The sequence below is a fragment of the Macrotis lagotis genome, chromosome 7 (assembly GCF_037893015.1).
Source record: "Macrotis lagotis isolate mMagLag1 chromosome 7, bilby.v1.9.chrom.fasta, whole genome shotgun sequence".
NCBI classification, from domain to species: domain Eukaryota; kingdom Metazoa; phylum Chordata; class Mammalia; order Peramelemorphia; family Peramelidae; genus Macrotis; species Macrotis lagotis.
In genome coordinates, this window is record NC_133664.1 from 55,096,501 (window position 1) to 55,123,733 (window position 27,233).

A 27,233-nucleotide genomic window follows, 5' to 3' on the forward strand; every position below is an offset into this window, starting at 1 on the left:
CTTTATAATATATATATATACATTATATATAATGTACATATTATATATAATATATATTATGTATAAAATATATACATCTTGTTGTATTGATAATATGTCTATCTGTTAATTTTGAAATAACCTCAGGCTACAAACTTGTAGTAAGGGTTTGAAGGCATTACAAACTGTCCCCTTGGTAATTCATGCTGTGGCTCAAATGAAGCCTTTGTTTGTCAATAATCATTTGTTCCATCCCTGGGTAAAAAGGGTGGGGATGGGGAAGAGGACTGCAAACTCATTTTATACTGAAGAAGAAATGCTTTTGCTTTTGAAGGAAGTGTAATTTTTTTTAGAAGGACTCAATATTTATATTGACAAGATGAACAATTATGAAGCTATCTAAACACTGAGATACTTACACAGGTTTCTTAGCACATTTACAGAACAATTCAAAGTCACATTCTAGATCTGTTTCTAAAAATCATCACTAGAGGGAAGGGGAAACTAAATTAATAAAAATTTAAATATGGGACACAATAATACAAAGCTTGAGAATTACTTCCCCCAAAATCTAGAACATTCCAGGTTAAGGCTTAAAGCTGAATCATTTCTAGGTTTAGGTGTAAAAATAACAAAAATACAAGGCAAACAATTTCTTTGGAAAGAAACAATATGTTTTCCCTCAACCTTTCCTTTCAGCACAAAATCATCCATCACCACACTTTAAGCGGCTTCCAGATATCATAATTAGCAGGTAAATTCACAAGAACCAAAGCTGACATATGGATAAAAGCAGCAATATCATAATACACCAAAGTATCATATATATTGAAGAAATAATTCAGTGTAGTAGATTTTTCTATAAAAACTTGTGATCTCTATAGGACTTCATTCACATGGACACTAACATTAAGGAGTATTTGCTTTGGCGGCGGTAGTGGATCACACATCTGCGTATCTTGTTTTTAATATTTTTTAACATAAGGGTTTTTTTCTGAGTTGTACAGACGTGAGTCAGGTAGCATTTGATTTCCCCCCTCCCCCCAACACACACACACACACTATTGAGGTGCCCCACTGTTGGTATCCACTGGGATTCTTGATTCACAGGCGTGAGCCATCATGGATCCAGTGCTCCAATTCAGAAGAAATAAGCTTAGTTTCTGAATTATCAGTCTGCATAAATAATAAATCCAGAAAATGTGCTGTATTTGTTGTTGTTTCCTCCATGTGCTTTTCCTCCATCTAATTTTATGTAGACTTCATCTCCCGGCTCCAAATGAAGAACCACACTGTTACTGGCATAGTCGTAATTCTGATCAGCATCCTGAGCAATCGCGCTAGCACGGACCTATGTAAAACAGACAATTGAAATGATTGTTAAAAACCTAGGATCCTTCCTTCAAGTACTCAAAGACCTAAATTTAAATGAGAATTGTAGACTTCTATGTATTTTCACTCAATAGACCCTGCGTAGTATGGAAATGGATATTTTCAAGCTATGGTTACTTGTTACTAGAAAAGAATGATGTCATTATACCATGGTTTCCACTCACTCACAGTCCTGTTACACAAATCTTGAGGACAGCAATGAGGTGAGACTCCATTCAGCTTCCTTATCAATTTAACTACTATTTTCATCACCATTGTGACACATTAATTTGACTATTAAAATAGTATATACAAATAAGATTTAAAAATACAAAAACAATACAAAACAATTTCTCTTCTTCTTTGTAAAACTTCCCTCCTGTCTTGACTCCACTTATCCATTCAACATTTCTTCTTGAAATAAGGGGAAAAAATACTCATCTTCCTGCACTTTACTTTAAACCATCATTAACTAGACAGCCTGGCAAGAGGTCAAAAAAAATGAGACTATTCATACCTGTATTCCATTAGTCTTCCCTTTTGAAACTTACCACAGAACTTGATAAATACCTTAGGTCCTTAATGGAAAATTCTTTAAGATATGTGGTAGAAAAAGGTCCAAGGAATTTAAACTTTAAAACACAATAATAATAATAATAATAATAATAATAAAATAAAAGTACCTTATATAAGCAAACCTTAAAATATGTTCTAAATGGACAGAGCAGATTCTCAAAATTTTTTTTTTTAAAACCAATGATACTCAGGGGTAGTTGGACAGTGGATAGAACACCAGTACTGGAATCAGGAGGACCTGGGTTCGGATCTATCCTCAGACATTTGACACATATGTGTGACCCCGGGCAAGTCACTTAACCCTGATTGTCTAGTCAAAATAAATAAATAATAAACTAATGATAATCAACAAATCTGTTGAGTCATCAGAGTCTTAAAAATATAAAAGAAAATAAATCTGTAGTATAGAAGACAATGGTGGGCGGTGGTGTTTGTGGTGATGGGGGTTGATGGTAATGGTCATCATTTAAATAGCACTAATCCTTTAAGGTAGAATCTATTATTATCCCTATTTTACAGATAAAAAGAAACTGAAATAAGATTTTGAGACCCAATCAGGGTCATATAACTTTAAGCTATTAAGGATCTGAGGCAAGATTTGGCCTTGGATTTTTTCCTCCAAGACCAGTACTCTATTGCACTACCCAGATAAGAGAAGTGCCTGTTATCATGCCACTTTAGAAATCAACCTCATTTACCATCTTTGGGCAGACAACCTAAGTTTGCTTGGAGTTCTTTTTTCTATATATTGATCTTTTTGAGCATCTTTAGTTAGGCAGGCAATGCTGGCATGTCCCCTTAAATCAATGAACTAAACTGAGCATAACCTACAAGACAGAAAATGAACTAAATACCCATTATTTTAGGGCTCTACATTACTTAGAATGTGAATTCTCTAATTGAATGTACTTTTATCATTTGATGGCTGTAAATGTGTCTTCAGCATGTGAGCAGCTCCGGAATCCGGTCTGTGATCTCATTAGTGAGTTGATAGGCATTTGCAAACAGTCAAATTGCCCATCACATCAAGTGATATGAGCATTCTGTCACATCTACAACTCAAATTAAGCTTCAGATTCATTTAATTCTGTTTTGGTTCTGCCTTGTAAAGCATTTTGGTAAGCATAGTTGTAGGTGATTTATTTGAGTAAAACATCTTCCTCTTTGTGACTAGTTAATACCTCCTAATATAGTCACATCTTCTCAAGTAAAGGAGATTGGAATGGAATGTTTTTTGCAAGTCTCAACTAAGCAATAATAGATGATTTAGTGAACAATATCCTGGATTTTTATCACTGGCAAATTGGAGGGGGAGGGGCCAGAAATGACCCATAAGTCAAGAATCCCTTGCCTTCCCTTCAGAGTTTAAATGATAATTTAAATTTTCATGTAGGATGATACCACATTAATGCTGAAATGTTATAAAAAAGGAGAAATCTTTTTGATAATTGCTGAACTCAAAAAAGTAATTTGAGTAAGGAAGGGGGTGGGGGATAGAAATCTTTTAAGGTATCACATGCCAAAGGGTAAGAAGAACCTAAAGGCAATAGAACAGTTTAACACTATACAAACTTGCACTTACTTTCCTTATGAAGATGACAACATACCATGTGATTATACCGGGGAATATTCACTAAATATATACATACATACATACATACCAGTTGAGTGAAATGATCTGCTGCCATCATTAAATAATAATAGTTGAACCACAAAACATTTCCTGGAAATTAATTGCCAGCGATAAGGAGTTTGATCACCTTGAATCATTAACTCCATCTAGTCATTATTCCCCAGGAAAAACTCCTACTGATAAGATGTTGCTATTTCAAATACATATTAAAACAAAAAACAAAAACCAAAAAGCCTAGCCTTTAAAGGCTGATCAAAAATAAATCACATAATAATTCTTTGCGGTACTGAATAGAAAAAATAATCCATTCTTATGTTTGACAATCTAGTATATAATGAATAGCTGTTAATAGAATTTACATAATATTTTATATTTAGGTTAAAATATGAGTGTATTTTCAGTTTATTGCTTTAAACATTAAAGTCTTCCTTCTCTCTATTAAAATGATGATTTATTGGCAATAGTAGTTAAGATATAAAGCAAATTCTATTCAGTTGTGTATCCCCACAAACCCTGTAAATGTATGAGTTTGATCCTTCATTCCAGCCTTTTACCCCCCTTACAGGTTTCCCTTCCTTTGTTTAGAAAAGCAAGTGCAATTTCTTTTTAATGTCTGAGAAGAATCCCATAAGACTTTAAATACTCTGCTACAGGACCTTCCAAATTAAACAATTATCATTCTCCAGTATACTTGATATCTTTTTACTATGCCTGCCCACCTCATCATATTGCAAAAGGTATAATGGGACCTGGAAGCTGCAAATACATAGGAGGCAGCTCTGTGACTTCAGCAATTTTTGAAGCTCTCGGATTATTAAGGGTAATATATTCACCCTGGAGATGATTTTGAATTCCTAAATGTACACTGATTTGGATGTTTTCTCAGGGAATGTGATACTTTCTTCACCTTTAATTCACTCTCACTAGTGTATCCCTAAATGTAATCCACCATGTTTTCTGTTACATGCTTCCTAAGAATTTGTTTTTTATCTTTTAGCATTTCCCAAAGTCCATAAAAAGAGAACGAACATACTACAGTAATCACACAAATAAACTATCTACACATATCTGGCACTTAAGTTAAATTCTAAGGAAAGAAAACTATCTATATTATTAAATTATCAATTTCTGATCTTTTTTCTGTGTTCACTTGCTAGTTTGTTGTGGTTTAAAAAGCAAAAGTGGTATCTTCAATAGAATCACAATCGTTTGCTCTCAAGGTTGATTACTTAATTTAAGGAGCACAAAGATTTTTCTGCTTTTCTTTTTTTACTTCTACTTTGAATGATTTTGGTCTTAGCCTATCCTAAACAACAAAAGAGACAAAATGTAAAAATAAATTTAAGCTTATTTGGTCAGACAAAAAAAAACACTCAGCCTTTATATCCCTCTTAATGGTAAGTTTATCAAAGTAAGACAGAAGGAGTTGTTTTTATCATTATCTTATTATTAAAGGTTTATCATTAGAGACAATATTTATGGCAGACATTTGCTAATTTAATTAATTGCTACTGAAGTTCTCATAATTTCATTTTCCTAGTACTTCTGAGAAACCATAAACAAAAGGTTAAGTGGCATATCAGATTAATTTACTGGCCTTTGATGTTTCCATCTGTGATCCTGCATTCAACACAGAGCATAAATGAAATGGCTCTTCTGTGGTTCTGGTACAGTAGCATTCCTCTCTCTTCCCTGAAGCATATTGCATTTTTGTTTATTTTATTTTATTTTTTAAACCTCTCAAACTCCACTTAATCCATTGAACATAATACCGACATGGAGGCAGAAGTTTCAGTTTTATAGACATAAATTAGGTCAGATCAAAGATTGGGATAGGATGGAAAATGTTGCCAAAAAATTATTGGGATGTTATAGAATTTCAAAGGGGAGAAATTGAAGGAAAGATACTTTTGTGGCATTCCTATCACATTTCTCTGCCTACTCTAGCACAGGCTACAATTTCAGAAGCAGAATATTCTTATCTCTTAATCTACAGTAATCTGCTTACTACAATATGCTTTTTAAAAAAATTACCTGTTGCATACATCTGGCAAAATTAACTTATCTAAATGATTTAAAGTGCTACTACACATCATCACATACAAAGTCTGGCTATCTGCTTTTGCCTTGTCTTTCTGACTATACAAAAGAGGTCTCTATCTGTGAAACCTCCCCCAATATAATTACTCCCCCAATATAAAACCCCAAAGCAATTAGCCTTTGGAGGGGAAAAAAAAGAGAAAGGTTTTAACAAAATCATTATAACAAACACAGTCTCCTTAGGTTAAAGATCAAACTTCAACTATTTCAACTGGGATTATTCCTCTCTTTTTTTTTCTATTGCCAGATCTCTAAAAAAAAAAAGGTAAATTTTTGATCTTTTTTTTTAAATAAGATGAAATTTTATTACATCAATGAATAATCTATTACATACACATTCTCAAAACTTAATTTGTGTCAATAGAACTGAAACTTGTGCACTCATGACAGTGAAATATTCTATAGATTCAGTGGATTCTGAGAGGCAAATTTTATATATATACATACATATACACACTCACACACAATTATATATATATATATATTATATATATATATATATATATATATATAAAATGGAACTGAAACTTATACATTCAATGTATGTTCTGTAGATTAAGAGATTATGAGAGACCAAAAAAATAGATTAAGGGAATACTGAGAGGCAAAAAAAATAAATAAATGAACTAAAAGTGCAATAAAGTAATATAAATGAAACTTGTACATTTATATATGTTCTATAGAATGAGGGGATTCTGAGAGGGAAAATAATAATAATAAATCCAAAAGTACAATAATGAAATAGAACTGGAACTTATGCATTCAAGTATGTTCAGTAGATTAAGGGAATTCTAAGAGAAAAAAAATTAAACCAAAAGTACAGTCATTTTTTAATGTGCTTTTCCCCCCTGTTACCTCTACTAATCACATCTCCATTTAGGAGATGTGATAAATATATAATAAATCCCTACTAATTGGTTATCTATAAAAGTAAAACATACCTTTTAGGGTATCATGCCCCCCTAAATGACCTATTTTTCGTACACTGAGTTATGTTGCCTTCGGCAATGATCTATAACACTCCGGGGGATGAGAGAAATTTTCTCTTTATTTTAATATTGTTTTCATTCATAATAATCCTAATACACATCCCTGGCAGTGCCTCCTGCTGGGCAGGATACCTCTTTTTCTATTCCTTGGACCCTTGAAAGTCACTCTAAGAAAAGGCCTTTGGCCTGTTTGCTGAGCCTCCGATGCCTCTGGCCTTCTGGAAGGTTTGAGATCCAGGTAACTATCCTCTGACTTTTTGTTTTGATGGAGCTCAAGTGGGAAGTAATGGAAGAAAAGTGGGGGGTGGGTAGTGGGGGAGCTGAAGCCCTCCTTTTCTGCAGTTAAATGATGGTGCCGATCCCTCCCAGGACAGTGCGCCTAGGGGGAAGGAGAGGGTCCGCATTAATCGCACCCAATTAACATCGTGCCTCTCTCCTCCTAGAGGGGTGCTGCAAGGCTGAGTTGCCTGGGAGGGAGGCGCGTGTTTTAAAAGCCCCGTAGTGGCTGCTCTCCTTGGGGGCGTCCCGGAAAGCAGGACTCCGGCAGGTTGGGGGCTCTTTCAGTCCCGGAGGAAGGCAGCCCCGCGCGCCCACCTTCGTGCCGGCCCAAGCCCCCGAGGGCTCCGCGGCCTCTGGCCCCCGGCTCTCCCCGGGCCTTCCCGCGGCCGCGCGTGGGCCCAGCGGCCCGGACCTGGGCCGGCCGGGAGCCAGCTGCGCCCCGCAGCCCCGCACGGACTTGCTGGTCTCCCCGCTTTCCCCGCCTCCTCCCTCTCCCCGAAGTTTCCCTCTTCCTCCCTCCCGGGGCCCGCGCAGCCCCTCCGGGTCGGGGCGCCCCTGCTCGGAGCATCTTGGGGGGGGCGCTCAGCCCTCTAGGGTGGGGTGCTCCCCCTGAGGCCGACCTTCCCCCCCCCCCCGGGCCCTCCCCTGAGCGCCCCCCGCCCCGGGCCGCTCCTGCGGGGCCGCCCTCTCCAAGCTGGCCGTCGGAAAAAAGTCGCCCCTTGGCCCTCCTCGGAGCGCTCGGGGCGCCCGCGGCAGCGCCCGCCCTCCCCGCGGCCCCGGCCCCGGCCCCGGCGCCCCCGGGCCTCACCTGGTTGTTCTTGCAGAGGTCGGCCCACATGCTGGTGCCGTCGCCGCCGCGCATGAGGACGTGGTAGGTGAAGAAGTAGATGCCCGGGATGGAGCAGGTGAACTTGCCCGTGGTGGGGTCGTAGTGGTTGCCCAGGTTGGTGACGACGTCGTCGAACTTGAGGACCTCGTAGCCTTCGTGCTGCCGCTTCAGGCCCGCGTAGAAGGCGATCTTGGGCACCGTGCTGTAGGTGGCGGCGCTGATGGCCCCGGCCGCGTGCAGCCCCGGGGCCCCGGGGGGGCCCGGCAGGCCCTGGCGGCCCGGCTCGCCCTTCTCCCCGGGCGGCCCCGCGGGCCCCGGCGGCCCGGGCTCCCCGGGCGGCCCGCGGGGGCCGGCCTTGCCGGGCCGGCCGGCCTCGCCCTTGGGGCCCTGGATGAAGGTGGGCAGCGACTGCATGAGGCCGCGGTCAGGGGTGGCCGCCGTGCTGGGGGCCTTGGTGCCGCCGTAGGGGTCGCAGACCATGCGGCAGGTGCCCAGCATCTCGTAGTGCGCCGACGTGCCGGCCGAGCTCACCAGCACCGGGATGAGGATGACCAGCAGCAGGACCATCACCACCCCCAGGGCCCCGGCGGCGATCAGGCGCCTCCTGCTGCCCACCAGCCGGCTCAGCGCGGGCCGATCCTCCTGTCTGCTTTTGGACAAAATTTTGAAGGCTGGGCGGGGACCTCCTCAGAGCCGAAACGACCCCCTCCGAAGCCCCGACTCCCTGGGGCGCCGAGCGTCCGGCCGCTCTCCTCCTCCTCCTCCTCCTCCTCCTCCTCCTCCTCCTCCTCCCTGCGCGGCCGCCGGGGGGAGGGCGGAAGGAAGGTGACTTAAGTTGAAGTCCCGAGCTGGGGGGGGGGGGGGCTGCGCCCCTGCGCACCTGTGGCTGCCGCCGCCGCCGCTGGAGCCTGTGCGGCCGCCTCGGGGGGCCGGGGGCGCCGCTCACGCCGGGCCGCCGCCGCTCGGCATCCGCTGCGCCCCTGTCTTCGCAGCCTCGGCCAGTTGCAGTCAACTTTCCGTCCGAAGTTGCTTCGTGTCGCCTCCGCCCCCCACCCTTTCCTGGCGGAGACCCCTCTCCCCGAGCCGCCCGGCGCTTCTCCCCCCAGCCCAACTCTGGGGCTCGGGAGCGGTCAGGGGGCTTGAGAGCGCGCGGCTCCCCCAAGCCGGGGGGCTGCAGCCGCGGCGGGCACAGGCGGAGACCCCTCGCCTCCCGCGCCCGCTGCCCTTCCCGGGGCCGGAGCGAGGCGGCCGCGCCGCGGAGGCGGAGAGCGAGCCGGCGGGCGAGGAGCAGAGCGCTTCTGGGCCGGCCGGCCGGGCGGGCGCGCACGCACAGACTGAGAGATGGAGCCTGCTCCGATGCCACCTGCCAGGAGAAGAGGAGGCTGACAAGCGCGCCCGAGCAATTTATAGGCACCCAAGGCGCAGAGGAAGGGGAGCCGCTCTGGCATCACATTCCAGCATCTGCTCCGCTCAGCCCACTCACAGGGAGTTTGGCACCACTCTGACAATGTGGGGATGTTTCCCCCCGTTTTTTTCCCATTTCTCTTCCCAAAGGATGAACAGTGAAATCCCAGACGAGGTCCCCTTGCCGGACCTGAGTGAGGACATCTTGCCTATTTGGCCGGGCGCTGGAGGGGGCTCTGGGAAAGGAGGTTCAGGATGGCTTTCCAAGTCCCTGAACCTGGACTAGAAAGTCATGCGCGTCTTGGCCCTCTTTCCCCTCTACCAGGAACAGCATCTGAATAAAGGAGGCACAGAGGCTTGGGCCAACAAGACCTGGCTCCCAATAGTCCTTGAAGTATTATGTGTAAAGCCATTTTTTCCCCCATAGAAGCACAACCTTTTGGAATGTTTAAATGGTGCCAGTGGAAGTTCTTTTGAAAGCCACCTTGTTTTCCTAACAGGTTTCTTCAAATGAAGAAACTTTGCTTCTGGCAAGAAAGTTAGCACGTTAAACTTCCTATCTCTGGTGAATGCAATTCACTAAAGTTGGGAGTTAAGTCATCTGTCTCCAAAGCCAAACATTTGGCATAGAGGGGCCAGGTTTACCTGTCCCCACGCTCTGGGAACAGGGACCAGATCAAACCAACACTGCGACATAGATGTGGACATGCTTCCGAATCAGAGGAGTGACGGTTCCTTTTGTCCTTGGCTCTGCTTTCTTAAAAGAATTCCGGTCCCTAAGAAAGGGGCTATTTGGCATACTGCCTTCAAATGTCCTCAGACAAAGCAATGCATCACAGGGCTCCAGAAAAGGTCTCTCTCTGATAGGGATACAGAAAGATAGTTTCCATAGCAGATTTCCCATGTGGGTTGGGGGGCAGGGGGAAGAGGGAGGGAAATGGGAAAGAATGGGCAGGTTTAAGTGTGAAGTCAAAGAACAGGCTGAATTTGTAATATTAATAGAAAAGTCCCCAGAGTGGATATTAAGCAAGTTATCCCACCAACGAATACATGAGACACACAAGAACAGCTTTAAATAAATAAACAGCATTGATTCCTAAATCGTACTTCTGCATTCAGGAGCAATGGACGTCAATCAAATGGGGATGACATTTGCTTGTCAATACGGGAATGATAGCTGAGAAGATGGTGACTTATTACAGCAGGGTAAGAATCCCAAATGAGATTCAGGGAACAAATAAGATAACCACCAACAAATAATAGCATCCTGGTGATGATCAGAAGTCTCTGATCTTACCTCTGATGTCTGATAGGAAAAACCTTCTTCTCTCTGCTTTGCATCTTGCCTCTCTCCTCCTGACCACTTCTATTGGGGAGCTTCTCTTCCGCCCCCCCCCCCCCACTGTTCCATAACACAATAAGGTCAAATGAACAGACAGGGAAACAAAGATTCATTGATTCTTTTAAGCAGAAATGTCAGCAGCTCCTTTTCCTCTTTCCTGGGAGAATCAGAGGTAAAGAGTAAGGCCAGCAGGTACTCGGGTGATTGGGTCACCTTATCTTCCTGCCTAGCTGCTGATTCTTACAACTTAGAAATATTCCTCCTTGTGTTCTAACGCTCTAGTCTCTTTCTTTTCCAGTGGTGGTTTTACTTACATGGATGCTTGCATGCAAATGCAGTTTTTGTGTGCATAGTCTTTTGAGCAGATACAAGATACTTATGTTACTCTTGGCCTCAATATATTCCCTCATGAATACTTTCCTGGAGAATACCCCTCTTTAAAAAAAAAGATGTGGGAGTATATAAAGAGGCTATTCTTTAAAACATCAACCAAAATAAATCTACAAAGCCTGAGTATTGCCAAGACTATACAGGTGGTAGAAAAAGGGAGTGGGTATAGACACAGCACATTTAGAACTAAATTCATGGAAAGGGTCTTCAGACTACTTGGGGTTCCCCCAATGAGAGTGGAAGAGATTAAAGCTGTATTGCCCCACAAGCCAGTATAACCTGGATAACTAATTATTTTGTCCTCCTTTCACTGATAACACAATCAAGTTTATTTACCAATTCAGTATCCTCACATCTTAAAACTGATTTATGATGCTGAAAGGGACTCAAAGATATTATTCATTCAGAAAATATTATGTGCCTACTAAATATAGATCACTCTACCATTCTCAAGGGAATGAGGAGGGAAAGATGCAAAGATAAGTTTACATAAAACAAAAATCCCTGCCCTCATTAAACATATAGTCTAGTAAAAAGAAAAAAGACCATCACAGATAAATAATTCAGAATGCTACATGATAACATTTTGTCCTTCATTCTCAAGGACGACCATGACATCAGGGAGGTGATGCCATGACAAGTACATGAATTGGATTTGAGTGTGGGGGGGTGTTAGGTCACCAACTTCATTTTCATTCCAGAGTCATTGGATCCAGTGACCAGATAGAAATCAGGATGACTGGAGATGACCCTGAAGGCAAGGCAATCAGGGTTAAGTGATTTGCCCAGGGTCACACAGCTAGTAAATGTCTGAGGCTGGTTTCAAACTCCCATCCTCCTGACTCCAAAGCCAGTGCTCTATCTTCTGTGCCATCTAGCTACCTTACTACTTGATAAATATATTAGAGAGAAGCAAGATAAAATGCTATATTAGCTCTAAGGAGGGAAGGATGAGTGATTGATTACAAAATCATCTAAACTCCGATATATAAATGGCCCCAGACATGCCTCACGTCCCATCCACCCAGATGCTTATTGCCATCTATCCTGTCACTGTTTAGGTGCCTCCTTTCCCATTTCCCCCAGATCCCCTGTCCTTGCCATACCTCTTGATGAGGGAATAATTATCAGCTTAACACTACAAGGATGTGACCATTGACTGTCTCACACCAAAGCTCCCTCCCCTGGTCACCACGCCCTACTCGGAGAACACGAGCTTCTTGTGAGCAGAACCTGAATTTTTAGCTCCAACTCCTAATCCAGTTCACAGATTTGCCTTTTGGGTCCTCGTGGTGCTTAAATCCCTTTTCATTCAAGGTTGTTACTGTGCAGGCTGATCATGAAAGGCAAAACACAGTATTTGAGTTGGGTTCAAAAATGGCTAGGAATTCAACAGATAATGAAGGAAAGTGGGGGGGAAAGGACATTTAAGGTACATTCGTATGAGAGAATCAGAGATTTATCCATTAGATGACAGAGATGCCCTTAAAATTTTAGTGGGAAAAAGTTCCATGACCAAATATGTGGGCATATTTTGGCAGCTCTGTAAGGGTGGGTTGGTGATGCCTTAGACAGTCAGCTGGGAAAACCACCTTGATTGCAATTTTCAACAAAACTGTCTTCTGTCATTGTTACCAGGACACTTTGATAAAAGGACTCAGTTGGAGGAAAGGGTCAGCTAGGTATTAATACAGAGAATAGTATCAAGCTGGACCTAGAGTCAGGAAGACAGCTTCCTAGCCTGGTCCTAAATTAGACACTTATTAGCTGTGTGACCTTGGGTATGTCACTTAACACTGCTTGCCTCTATTTCCTCATCTGTAAAGTAAGCTGGAGAAGGAAATGGCAAATCCCTTCAGTATCTCTACCAAGAAAAGTCATGAAGGGTCAGTCACAATTTTTAAAGTCTGATCAAAAATAAAAGCATCAATTGAGGGAAATAAGCCATGAAACTTGACTTGGGAATGGTGGGGTCCATTGATATACTGTTCATTTAAACAATGGGTCTTCTCCCCCATCCCAACACTTTTATGCAGAAATATCCTCATCAAGTAGCTTGGAATCAGTTTCCTTTGTTATCCTCCAAGCACCTCGTGGGCTGCCATGTGGGTTCAACTTATTTCTAGTTCCCTCAAGAACATTTTTTGGTTGCTCTGAGGCCTCAGAAGTTTCACTCAGAAAGTACTCACGCTTTAGCTCTTGTTCTGACAGTTTGAGTAACCCATCTGATATGGCATATTACTCATCTCTTTAAATGTATATAATAATAGAAAATGTGTCAATTAAAACAATATTTGGCTTTCTCCAGGCCTCGCTTCTCCTTCTAGGTGCTAATCTTGGAAATGGGCACTGGCATCCAGTTTTTTATAAGGAGGTCTGGTCTTTTGCCAGTGGGCTATTTCATTCTATCATTTTTTTTCTGTTTCTTTAGCATTTGCCATCTCTTGACCCCTTGTTTCTTGTCCTAATCAAACATTCACCTTGTCTCATTCCCTCCCCACTTCTTTTGTTCTCTCCTTATCTTCCATGCCACTTTCTGAAAGTTCAGCTTATCCTAAATGAATAACTCCCACTCAGGCATGTGCTGCCATCAATTAATATTTACTGAGCACCCACTGGCAACATGGCCCTATTCAAGGCTCCTAGTAGGCAAATAAATATTTAGTCACAAGAGTGATTGCCACATCTTGCAGCAGTTAACCAGAAATAGCATTTTTATCAAATCAGGAAAGAAAATCATGGAAATAACTGGGATTAGACTCATAAATCAGATACCGGAATGGTTTTGTCAATTCCTTCTCTAGCTCATTTTACAGATGAGGAAACTGAGGCAAACAGTGTTAAATGACTTGCCCAGGATCAGACATCTAGTAAATGTCTGAGACTAGTTTTGAACTTGAGAAGACGAGTCTTCCTGACTCCAGGTTCAGCACTCCATCTACAATGGTATCAGCTAGCTGCCCACCTAGTAAGTACATAATTCTTACTGAGTCAATCCTATGAAACATGCTTGGGTCTTATTAAAAGGAAAGGGTTTGCAGCCAGTTTCTATAGGTATCTGGATCAGTGCTGAAAGCATTTGGTCATTTCAATTGATGAGTTATTGCCCTTTTTGGTCATGGAGCAGGTAGAGATGATGAAGAGGAAGCGACTCCATTACCAATTCAGTCATCCCTTTGGTCTGCTAATAGTATCAAGACCATTTCAAGTTTCCTTTAAGACAGCAGTGGGTGATTACAGTGTTGGTGGAGCTGTGAACTCATCCAACCTTTCTGGAGAGCAATTTGGAACTATGCCCAAATGGCAACAAAAATGTGCATACCCTTTGATCTAGCAATACCACTACTGGATATATCCTGAAGAGATCATGAAAAAGGGTAAAAACATTACTTGTACAAAAATACTCATAGCAGCCCTGTTTGTGGTGGCAAAGAATTAGAAATCAAGTAAATGTCCTTCAATTGGGGGAATGGCTTAACTAACTGTGATATATGTATGTCATGGGATACTATTGTTCTGTTAGAAACCCTGGAGGGATGGGAATTCAGGGAAGCCTGGAGAGCTTTGCATGAACTGATGCTGAGTGAGATGAGCAGAACCAGAAAAACACTGTACACCCTAACAGCAATATGGGGGCGATGACCAACCTTGATGAACTCGCTCATTCCATCAGTGCAACAATCAGGGACAGTTTTGGGCTGTCTGCAATGGAGAATACCATCTGTATCTAGATAAAGAACTGTGGAGTGTGAACAAAGACCAAGGACTATTACCTTAAATTTAGAGGGAAAAAACCTGATATCTTATTGTCTGATCTTGCTATCTCTTATACTTTATGTTTCTTCCTTAAGGATATGATTTCTCTCTCATCACATTCAATTTGGATCAATGTATACCTTGGAAACAATGTAAAGACTGGCAAATTGCCTTCTGTGGGGGGTGGGGGGAAGTATAAGATTAGGAGAAAGATTGTAAAATTCAAAATAAATAAAATCTTTAAGTAAAAAAAGACAGTAGAGGGTGGCAAGAGGGAAAGAGAGTAAGCTAACTCTACCCCCACCAACCGCACCATCATTGCTGCCATCCTGTCCATCACAGATAAAGCATACTTCCTGCTGAAGCAAGTTGGAGCTTTGGTTTGGGGCTGCCTCATTTGCATTTGTTCTGTCTTCATCCTAGGTGAATGACAAACTATCCTGTGATGGCTATGTCCAGTCTTGGAGGTGACTTCTAAGATGTCTGAAGGTCCTGAATTCTTTTTGTCAGATCTGGCTGGCAGCCCAGAGAGAATTCTGCAGCAATTTCTTCATTGCTCTTAAGGAATGCAATGCCAGTGAGACAGTGGGCCCAAACCTGGTCTAACTTGCCAGAAGATGTGGACTTTGAGAGAGGCAATGTAGAACCAAGTTGATAAAATCTTGATCCAGTCACCTTGGCCTCTTGGCTGTTCCATAAACAAGGTAACTCTATATCTTCAGCTCTAGGCATTCTTTGACTTTTCACCATGTCTGGAAGGCTCTCCCTCCTCTGTTCCAGTTACTAACCTCCCAGGCAGCTAGGTGGCACAGTGGATAGAGCACTGGCCTTGGAGTCATGTGGACCTGAGTTCAAATCCAACCTCAGACAATTAATAATTGCCTAGCCTTGTGGCCTTGGGCAAGTAACTTAATCCTATTGCCTTGCAACACCCCCCCCAAAAGTCTCAACTAACATCCCTCCTTCTACTGGAAGCCTTCTCCAACCCCGTCTTAATTACAATGCCTTCCCTCTGATAATATTTTCCTATTCATTCTAGAGAGTGAAGTGAACAGAGTGCTGGGCAAGGATTCAGGAAGCCATGATCTCAAATGCATCCTCATACAATAGATGGGAAAACTTGAGCAAGTCACTTAACCTTTGTTTGGTTCTGTTTCCTTGATTGTATGATGGGGATAATAATAGGACCTACTTCCCAGGGTAATTGTGAGGATCAAATGAAACAATGCCTGTTCCGTGGCAAATTTAATTAGCGCTGTCATTATCATCATCGCCATCACCATTGGATGATATAGTTTAGTCTGTATATACTTGTTTGCACATTTTCTCCTCCATTAGACTATAAGCTCCTTAAGGACAGAGACTCTTTTTTGCATCCTCTTTTTATGTCCCAGGGTTTCTCACAGTGCCTGGTTTTTCATGGACACTTAATAAATGTTTATTGATTGACTGAGTGGTTAATCTGAAATCCTGGAAAATATATTCTGTGGAAATTTAAATGTTAGCCTCAGGGATAGTTTAACTATAGTTATAAATCGTGTTACTCAATTCTATTCAGAATTCTATTTTAAATCTTTCTGTCAGTGAATAATCTCAGTCTTTTGGATCCTTTAGCATTTTTTCCTTAGAAAATAAATACCTGTCCCATGTCTGGGATTTGCATCACATATGAGTAACTTTTTATTCCTCTCTACTTTGGGAAGACTTGAACTTGATCTAAAAACAAAACTTTAATCTATTTCTCCCTGAGGCAATGGGATGGGAGTTTAATAAGCCAAAGAATATAAAAATAAAGGTGTTTATTTCTCTACTAAAGACCCTTAGGGTTGAACCTTGTCCAGACAAAGTATGAGGTTCCAGAGGAGAGGATCCTCTTGGTAGAGAACAGAATGGGTATATGCAATGGCTCCTGGATAGTTTTTTTTTAATTTTAGAAAGCTAATGAGCCATAAATTAGTCAAAGAGTTCTTTGATAGTCATTAAAGATAACAAAAAATAGACCAAAAAAAAGGAAGTTAGGTGGATAGACTATCTGGATTGGAGTCAGAAAGACAAATTCAAACTTCAGACACTTACTAGCTATGTAACCCTGAGCAAGTCATTTAACCCTTTTTTGCCTTATATGTAAAATTAGATGGAGAAGGAAATCTTATATATAGTAGGCACAATGGTTACTGACAAACTGATAGTTCAATTTGAACCTAAAAAATTCAGTGTAAACAGATTAACAGTGGTTTGTTACTTTAAAAAGGGACACGATACTTGGATTTCTAGCACCCTCATATCTACACTCTGGAAACACCCAAGGAAAATAGGGGGATAAAATGAAACCAGCAACAAGGTCCTAGAGAACAGACAGGTCCTCTAGGAATTAACCCACAGTCTTGACAAGTCAGCCATATGAAGATGGATGGATAAAGGCAGAGTACCAAACCAGCTGCTATTTGGCTGTGGGAAAATTCCAAGCCAGAGAAACATTTATAAGAACACTGTTGGGAAGCCCAGCAGCAAATAGATCAACTTGGCAGGCAACCATCAGAATTGTGGTAGGTTGGGTTTGGTTGGGTTTTTTTTTTTCTTGAAAGTCAAAAGTATCATGCAGTCTGTGAGGTGAAGAACCATAAATAGGCAGGTCCTGCCAAAAAGACAAGAGCAATTACCAACCCAAATCATGAATGGGATTGGTAGAGGAATCAGTGCATGTCATTCTGAGGTTAACCATATTCATGCTCATGAATAGTAAGTGTCCTTTCCAGCAATAGCATTTCAATAGTAACAACAATGGTCCAAAGTATATATTATGGTCATCTGTATCTATCTGCAAATACATATATAGACTCTATCCAAATGCAGAATAAGTATATTCAAAATCACTTGAAGTACAAATGAAAAGTGGTTCCCTAGGATCAAATATAAAATACACCTGGGGGGCGTACTTTTAATGTCTTTTTTTAGCTTATCATCCCCTTCCTTTCTTTTTTATACCTTATACATTACTCTCTTCTTATACCTTACTCTCCCCATCTACCGTTGGATCCTGTGGATTATTTGTGCCCCATAGGAGGTAGAGCTTCCAGGGTCATCTTGGTCTGATCAGTCACAGTTGGACAACTGCACCTTGACCCTGACATAGTGATATTATTTTGTTGCACTTCTATTACAGAAGACAACAACCAACATACACTATAATCCTTTGGCACTGACCTTCTTGCAGTTCCCTGAAGACTTATACTCCATCTTCTGGCTTGAATTTACCAGCTTTCTCCAATGCCTGGAATGCCTTACAACCTCATCTCTACTTCCTGGCTTCCCTGACTTCTCTCAGGACCTAGCTAAAATACCACTTTCAGCAAATCGTCTTTCTCAATCCTCTGTAATGCAAGGACCCGCCCTCTGTCTCCAGTCTATCCTGTGTATATCTTGCTTGTGTAAAGTTTTTATATTGTCTCTCCCATGAGACTGTTAGTTTTCTTGAAGGCAGGATTTGATTTTTTATATTAATTTTTAATTTAATTTAATTTTATATATTTGTTTTATATAATTTTTATATTTGTCTTATAACTGCTGAATATATTTGTCAGAAGTCCAGTTTCTTCCCCAGGACTCTTGGGAATGTACAACTTTGCACTGTCATCAAGCAAATGATCAAGTGTTGGTAACGTGCATCCCAAAAAGTCAAATTTTCCTAGTCGGGGTCTTCAAAGACACTTTCAAATCTTAAAACACAGTATTGGTCAATGAGCACTTAAGCAACTACCCTGAGCCAGGTACTGCACTAGATGCTAGGGAAACAAGGACAAAGGATGAAACAATCCTGACTTGCAAAGAGCATAATGATGAGGAAATAACAAATATATATATACACTATATATGAAACATCAATCTAGAATGAATAAATAACAATACATTTATAAAGGAGGGAAATGCAAGTTTATGGGGAAACAGAAGCTGCAGGGATCTGGAAAGATATGTAGAAAATAGTGCCCACCCTAAATCTTAGTGGAAGACAGGAAATCTCAGAGGCCAACAAAACAGCACAACAAACACTTAGTAAATACTAGAGCTAGGAGAAAAGCTCTGATCTGGACACTGAAATAAATACACTTTATGGGGTTTTTTTGCTTTTTGCAAGACAATGGTGTTAAGTGGCTTGCCCAAGGTCACACAATTAGGCAATTATTAAGTGCCTTAAGCAGGATTTGAACTCAGGTCCTCCTGACTACAGAGCCAGTGCTCTATCCACTGCACCACCTAGCTGCCCCATAAATATACACTTTAAACCAAGATAAAATTCTTTTTTTAAAAAAATATTATTTATTTAAGACAATGGGGATGAGTAACTTGCCCAATGTTACGCAGGTAGGCAATTATTAAGCATCTGAGGCTGGATTTGAACTCAGGTCCTCCTGATTCCAGAGCCAGTGTTCTATCCATTACACCATCTAGCTACCACCAAGATATAATTCTTGACCTCAAGGAGATATCAATCCAGGAGGGGAGTATGACAGTAACCTAAATAGTTAAAATAACACAATTTCTGGCTTCCATTAGACTAAACCTCCTTGAGGGTAGAGACTGTCTTTTTCCTTTTTTTGTATCTTCAGTGCTTAAGACTGTGTCTGGCAAATAGTGGGTTCTCAATAAATGTTTATTCACTGATTGATGTTAATCATACTGTTATTATTTGGCCTCTTACTCAGTGTTAATATTTTGTGACCCCTTTTGGGGTTTTCTTAACAAAGATAGTGGAGTGGCTTGCCATTTTCTTTTCCAGCTCATTTTACAGATGGGGAAACAGGCGAACAAAGTTACATATCTTGCCCAGGGTCATAAAGATATTAAATGTCTGAGGTTGGATTTAAACTTAAAAGATGAGTTTTCTTGACTCCAGGCTTGGCACTGTGGTACCTAACTGCCAAAGTACATTATTTGATGTTTGAAGGAGTAGGTCATTACCAACCAGAAGAAGAAAGACTTCAATGGAGGAGGTAGTCTTTGAGTTGCATTGTAAAAAGATGGGGAAGAAAAAAGAAGAAATAAGAGACATCAAAATCATCTATTGCAACCCCAGCCATCACCAGTTGTCTTGACTATTGTCTTGCCACTGAACTTGAGTGACTCTGGAAGAGAAAAAGGTTTATAAATTTGTGTAACTTCCACACTTTAATCCCTGAGCCAGTCAAGAAATGACCCCATGATATCATTGGTCCTCTTTTAAAATGAAGGATCTGCAACAACTCCTTTCTATATACCCAATGCGTCAGACATGCTTTCAAGATATGCTTTCAAACCTCAGCTCTTTTCAGAGGCTAGTATCTATTTGGAATTCCCACCCTTCCTCTTGTCCTCTCTCAAATCCCTATTCATCTTTTAAAACTCAACTGAAATATCACTTACCTTCTTATAGGGAAATAAAAATTGGAATCAATACTCTGTTAACTCAGTATTGTTGCCTTTCCATGACTGTGATCAAGTACATTTATTTTTATTAAATATTTGAAAGTCTAGGAAGAATTAAAAACAAAGTAGTCAGAACAAGTTGTAAGCTAAAAGAAAACCTGAAGTAGAAAATGAGTAGGAATAATAAAATTTAGAAACTTTGAAAGAAGGGAACTACTCCTTTTTTTGCTGACAAGAAATTATTTAATTTTGAAGATTTTATTTATTTTGAGTTTTACAATTTTCCCCCTGATCTTATTTCCCTCCCCCACCCCCTACAGAAGGCAATTTGCCAGTCTTTACATTGTTTCCATGGTATACATTGATCCAAATTGAATGTAATGAGAGAGAAATCATATACTTACGGAAGAAACAGAAAGCAAGATCAGACAATAAGATATCAGGTTTTTTCCTAAATTAAAGATAATAGTCCTGGTCTTTGTTCAAACTCTTCAGTTCTTTCTCTGGATACAGATGGTATTCTCCATTGCAGAGAGGCCCAAATTGTCCCTGATTGTTGCACTGATGGAATGAGCAAGTCAATGAGGTTGAACATCACCCCCATGTTGCTGTTAGGGTGTGCAGTGTTGTTCTGGTTCTGCTCATCTCACTCAGCATCAGTTCATGCAAATACTTTCAGGCTTCCCTGAATTCCCATCCCTCCTGGTTTCTAATAGGACAATAGTGTACCATGACATAAATATAACACAGTTTGCTAAGCCATTCCCCAGTTTAAGGACATTTACTTGATTTCCAATTCTTTGTCACCACAACCAGGGCTGCTATGAATACTTTTGTACAAGTGATGTTTTTACCCTTTTTCATCATCTCTTCAGGGTATAGACCCAGTAGTGGTATTGCTGGTTAAAAGGGTAGGCACATTTTTGTTGCCCTTAGGGAAAAGGAACTACTTCTTTAACCTGGTAAAAATAATCTAGAAAATATGTCAGGACAAAAACTAGTTCAGTACCATCTCTTTATGAAACTAACAAAGATGACGATGTAAATGTTGAAGAAATGAAGCTAGGAGGAGGTCAATGAAAATGGACCTTTGACAAATCTTTATTAACTGAAGGTCAGACAAGCTATATGCAGTCTCTGATTTAAAAGGATATTCATTTTACATTCAGTATTGAAGTCTGCATTCCTCCACATCTGTATACATGCCTTCTGCAAATTCTTCATTGTGCATCACTAACTTCTTGCAAAGAATATTTCACGTGGCAAATCCAACAGGAAACTTTTCCTGATTCTCCGTTTGTTGGCATCTACCTCCTCTTTAAATTATTTTGCATTACTTGGAATATACTTGGTATTTACTTACTTATTTAATGTATTCATTTTTCTGAATAAAAGTTCTTTGAGGTTAGGAACTATTTTTTTTGTCTTTAAATCTCTAGCACTTTAACAAAGTGCCTGCATGTACTAGACATAAAAGTATGTTAAATTCATTTAAAATGAACTAAGGTCCAGTCTTTCCATAACCCATGCTCGTTTCTTTTCTTTTTTATGTTTTTTTGCAAGGCAATGGGGTTATGTGACTTGCCCAAGGCCACACAACTAGGTAATTATTAAGTGTCTGAGGCTGGATTTGAACTCAGGCACTCCTGACTCCAGGACCAGTGCTCTATGCACTGTGCCACCTAGCCACCCCCCATGCTTGTATCTTAATAATATATATTCTCCTTTGCTAAGAAATTTAAAGATATATTTCAATGCTATATATTTGTGGGAGTAGGAGAAAACTTCTTCAGTCATTTAGGTAAATTCTCAGGCATTTTTTTCCAAAAAAAAAACCAAATCACATTAACTACCAATATCACATAACCCCTTGGACTTCAAGAATGTTGAAATAAGAACTATATATTCTGTCATCAACTCATCTTGATTTTGATGTCATAATCATTTTTTCACATCATATCCCTGAAACTGGTGATTTACCTATTTCACCTTGACCCCATTTTGTAAGTGGAGAAATTAAAACCCATAGATACAAAATTATTTCTCCTTAAGGGAGGTCAGAAGTGGGAGCTATAAGTATTAGAATAAGATCTGATCCAGCTTATGAGTCATCAGATCTTCCTGAAAAGTACTTTGAAAAAATTGGTGGAACCTAGTAGTCAAATACCCATAAATCTCACTTCCAGGAACAGAATGAATGGGCTTTCATTCTTAGAGTAAAATGACAATTATGAAGAGTTACAATTCATTTTCAAATAAAAAATTGGGAAAGATGCAATAAAAATGCCCACTAGAGGGGCAACTAGGTGGCACAGTGGATAGAGCACCGGCCCTGGAGTCAGGAGGACCTGAGTTCAAATTCGAACTTAGACACTTAATAATTATCTAGCTGTGTGATCTTGGGCAAGTCACTTAACCCCATTGCTTTGGGGGGGGGAAGAAGAATGCCCATTGGTATGATAAAGCTTGGCAAGAAATATTTAAAAACAAATTCCATATATCTTTCTTTGTAGTTTTTAATCTGAAAAGACCACTCAAATGTGATCCACTACAAACTAAAAATTTTTTTAACTATTTAGAATATCTGTATCCATGTCATGTGCATAGGGTTTTGACCTGTGAATTACTACACACCCGTTAAAAAAATCATTGCTGTGTATATAAAGCCACAATCTTAAACAAATAGGAATTTAACCGAAGTACAGTTGAATGGGCACTTTCAAAGTCATAAAATGATTACATATAATATTTGATGATGATGTACATAAATACCAGTAACTACACATATAAAAGATTAATATCTTCATGTGCTCCTGTGTATTGCAAATACTAATATGCATACTAAAAACAAAAAATCACTGAATATACCATTTGTCCCACATTAAATGACTATTATAATTACAGGATTCATTTCAATATAAGCAATTTCATTGTGTTACCTTAAAACAAGTCACTCAGGTATATTCTCCTTCTTATCTCACAATATAGAATATAAAAGTCCAAAAAATATATAAAGCTATCATAGTATTCATGAAGCCTTTGGAAATTTTTGCAAAGATAATACAACACCAATTTTAATATTTTGTTAACCCCTTTTAAATCTATACCTACATGCAAGATTATGTAGCTTACAATGCAAATGAACTTGAAATGGTTTCAATGAATGGTAATTTCATTCGTGTGATGGATGTATTATTTACCCAAGACCAGAAACCATTCAAGTGGTAACACTTTCATATCAGGGAAAGATAAAAGCAAACCATTCTTACAAAGATATAAACAGTATATAATAGGAAAGAAGAAATATCCTTCAATTGCATAAAAGAGGATGGGATTAGGGAGCTAGATAAAAATGCAAGAATAAATGCAGGTGGTACAAGTTGGTAGAAGAGGACCTGAATAACAGAAAAAATGGTTAGTTTTGCATTTAAATTTATATATGGTCCTATGAGCATGAGTAAGAATTCTCATCTGTATGAAATAATGATTATAACAGTGGCGAGTGTAATTAGAGGCAAACAATCAAGAAGAATGAAAAGAACAACCAGCTTCTTCATACCGTCATATGGCATTTCCTTCCACCTTCTCAAATGCTACAAAACTCTCCTCCCATTGTTATCACAACTCAGCTATCAGTGGTGTGATATAGTGAGGTCCTTTATATTCATCAGATACTTGATGGATGTGCAATAAGAATAGATAGCTGAGAGTGGGGGACTCCAAATTAAAATCCTAAGAGTGGTGTGTTGGTCCAGACATTCATTTTTTTTGCTGTCACCTTTTGATGCACTCTTCCCTTTGTTCGCTGATTATTAATTTTGGAGTCATTAGTGATGTAATTTGTTTCACAAATTGAAATTATTTTAATTATTCATTTGTGTAACTTTGTGTGTACTTTTTAATTTAGAGAGGGAAGAGTTTAAACAGAGTCCTCAAAAATAAAGAGGTACCATTATCAGACTAAGTGGGCTCTTTGTCGAATATCACATTTTAATATAGATTTCAGGCCTCTGGGTAGCATTGAACAATGATGAAAGAGTATGTATACGTTGGTGGTGGAGTGTGGAGGCATTAAAGATAAAATATACAGGAACATAGGTGAAGGATATATTTTGTTCTCTGAAGAATGGGTGTCTTATTCATAGAAACAGGATATTTGCTCATAGCAAATGCTGAAATTAAAATAACACTTGGTCAGAACAAAGCAGAGGGTGGCTTTCAAGTCTAGGAGTTGTTTTGACTCAAAATAATATGAGCAGCAAAAGAATTTACAGAGATAATTATACTGTAGGGAAGAAAAATATATTGGTGAGCTTCCTTGTGGCTTTATGATATGTAGTCTCTATTTTTGTAACCCTGTGTACATATTTAAGGGGCAACCATGTGGCATAGTGAATAGAGCAGTAGGCTTGGAATCAGGAAGACATCTTCATGAGTTCAAAATTGGCCTCAGACACTTACTAGCTGTGTGATCCCCTTTGTAAGTCATTCAGTCCTGTTTGCCTCAGTTTCCTCATCTGTGAAATCAGATGGAGAAGGAAATGGTAAACCACTCCAGCATCTTTGCCAAGAATAACCCAAACAAGGTCACAAAGAGTTGAACACAACTGAAAGGATTCAAAAACAACAAATCTTTGTAGTAAGCAACTTGTACTAAGAGGGCAGGTTTTTTTCCCCCCATGACAAATTTCATTTTGGTAGACAGGCAAATAAAAACTGGAATATTTGGATCCAATGCTCATGTTTAATGGAAAGAACACAAAGTTTAGAGTTAAGACACCAGGATTCTAATCCTGACTCTTTTCCTATGTTATTATTGTGCACTGTTGGGAAAAATCCCTTAAATCTCACTGGGCTTCAGTTTTCTCAACCATAGAATGAAAGAATGAAACCAAATGATGGTTTGGCATGACATCATGTCATGACATGATGAGTTGTCTAAATTAAATGCATAATGCTTGGACTTGGGATCACTCTTAAGTACAAGATCTCATGATAGATATCATCAAAGGAATAAAGGTTTGGAAAGGGTGATAGGGTGGAGACACAGGAAGAACAAGAGATAACTGACAGCCAGCCTATGTGTTGCCCCAGGATCCACTTAATGATAACAGATCAAGAGGAAGCTGTCAGGTGAACCCCAATGGAGAATTTGTGGGAGGACAAGAACAAGAGTCATAGAGGAGGAATAAAAAAGGTTTGGGAGAGTTGCTACCTGAATTCTGACTTTAATGAAGTCACTGACTTCTCAGTGTGAGGAGGCATTGTGATATGTGCTAGGATTAAAAGGCCCCCCACAAAATGGCTTAGTCTGTGCCATTCCCTCACCCCCAAAGAGCAATGTTTAGCTTGTAGCAAATACTTAAGGAGTCCATAAGATTTCTATCCAGAAGGGACCTTGCAAGTCATTTAGTTCACACACCTCATTTTACAGATGAAGAAAGTGAGATCTGGAGAGATGAAGTCACTTTTTTCATGTTATTCAGGTAACAAGAAGTATAAATGAGGTTCAAAACCAGGTCCTTTTACTGCAAATCTAGTGCTTTTTTTTCCTATGATGCCCTAGTGAAATGAAGCACAGTTGACACCATTCTAAACCTCACGCATTTTAACCCCAGTTCTTGATAAATCCTAATAGAAATGTTCTGCTCCTTGTAGGCTACCACTTCTGTGAGTTTTAATGAGCATGACTCATGTAGCAAAGAGCTTCTGAATCTTTGTTATGGAACTGTCCATCCTCACTTTGAAAGGCCTCTAATCCATCCCTTCCTCTTCATTCCCCTTGCTGTCACCATCATTAATATTCTCATCACATCATGGTCACAGGACATATAATGGTCTCCCACTTGGTCTCTCGAGCTCTAATCATCCTGCAGCTCATGTGTAGATTAATCTTACTAAAATATGAATTTGATCCCATTATTCAACTGCTCTTTAAAGCATTGAGAACTTTCCCAATGTTACACACAGCAGGAGTTCCTAACCTGTTGACCCCCATGCCCTAGAGGCTAACTCATTGCAAGAAACCCACAGACTCATAGGTGCACCAGTAAGTTCATTAATGTTTGTCTTTCATTTTCAGGGACGTGATGCCATGACAAACATGTGAACTGGGATTTGAGTGAGGGGGGCTGTGCTAAGCCACCAGTCTCACTTTCTCTCCAGAACCATCTGAGTCCAGTGACCAGATATGAATCAGGACGATTGGAGATGGTCCTGGAAGTGAGGCAATAAGGGTGTGCCCAAAAACTCTCTGATTCATTATGTCCTTGACTTGGAGCCCAGGGGAAAAATCTCTTAAATGAAATTTAGGGTTGCCTCTGTTCTAGAGTTTTTCCTTATAGGGTCCCTTCTAGAAATGCATTCAGTAGACAAAGTAGATTCAGTGGACACATATGAGTCTTGTGAACTTCTTGTAATGATTTGGACAATAGGTTAAGATGGCTAATTATTTCTTCTACCACAAAAGAAATTCTTAAACCATGATTCAAACGCATATTGACACATTTTCATAACATGATACAGTAGCCCATCACACATTATATTCTCCCATGCTTAAAACGTAAAACATGTTTATGTGGGACTGTTGAACAACCATTCCATTTTCATTTTAACTCTATATTGTGCAGACAACTCCCTCAAGCTCAACATCTTCTAGCAAGACAGAACATGGATTGGATTTGTCATCCAGGAAATTCTCATCTCATTCATAAGCTGCTTCAGAGTTCATCCCACCCCCCAGCTCTACTCTCCCGAACTCTTGAATTAAAAGGTTGCCACCGAGAGTGGACCCATCCATCTCAGCATCTCTCTTTGGTCACCCATGCTTTCAGAATGACATACAGAGAGGGAGACACAGGACAGGTGACAAGATCAAAGCACGAAGAGTGTGAGGGCACACTCCATGTCTAAGTAGCTGATACAGCTGATTGGGAATGGGGAAAGAATTCTTCTCTTCCTCTTTGCCAAGAAAAGTCTAAGGAAAAGACTGCAAAAGATCATAAAAGAAAAATTTGGCTCTCCATTCAAAGGGAACTTTTCTGGCACACTGGGCAGAATCTTTCAATACAGTTCTGCCCACCCTTCCAACATAGTGGTGGGGGAGAACATGGGTACCAACCAGAAGCCTCTGACTTCACAAGCCCTTTCTCAAAGGACCTGTCCTAAAAGTACCAGGATGCTGAT

The 27,233-nt window shown here is 40.3% G+C and overlaps 1 protein-coding gene across 1 annotated transcript; it reads right to left on the minus strand.

Annotated features, from left to right (window-relative positions):
* Positions 1–752: 752 nt before the first annotated feature.
* Positions 753–8,323, minus strand: C1QL3 (complement C1q like 3). Its single transcript, XM_074195067.1, has 2 exons — positions 7,736–8,323; positions 753–1,330 (listed from the first exon to the last, which is right to left on the minus strand). Exons 1-2 carry the CDS (start codon positions 8,321–8,323, stop codon positions 1,151–1,153), a joined length of 768 nt encoding a protein of 255 aa, XP_074051168.1. The 3' UTR covers positions 753–1,150.
* Positions 8,324–27,233: the final 18,910 nt, after the last annotated feature.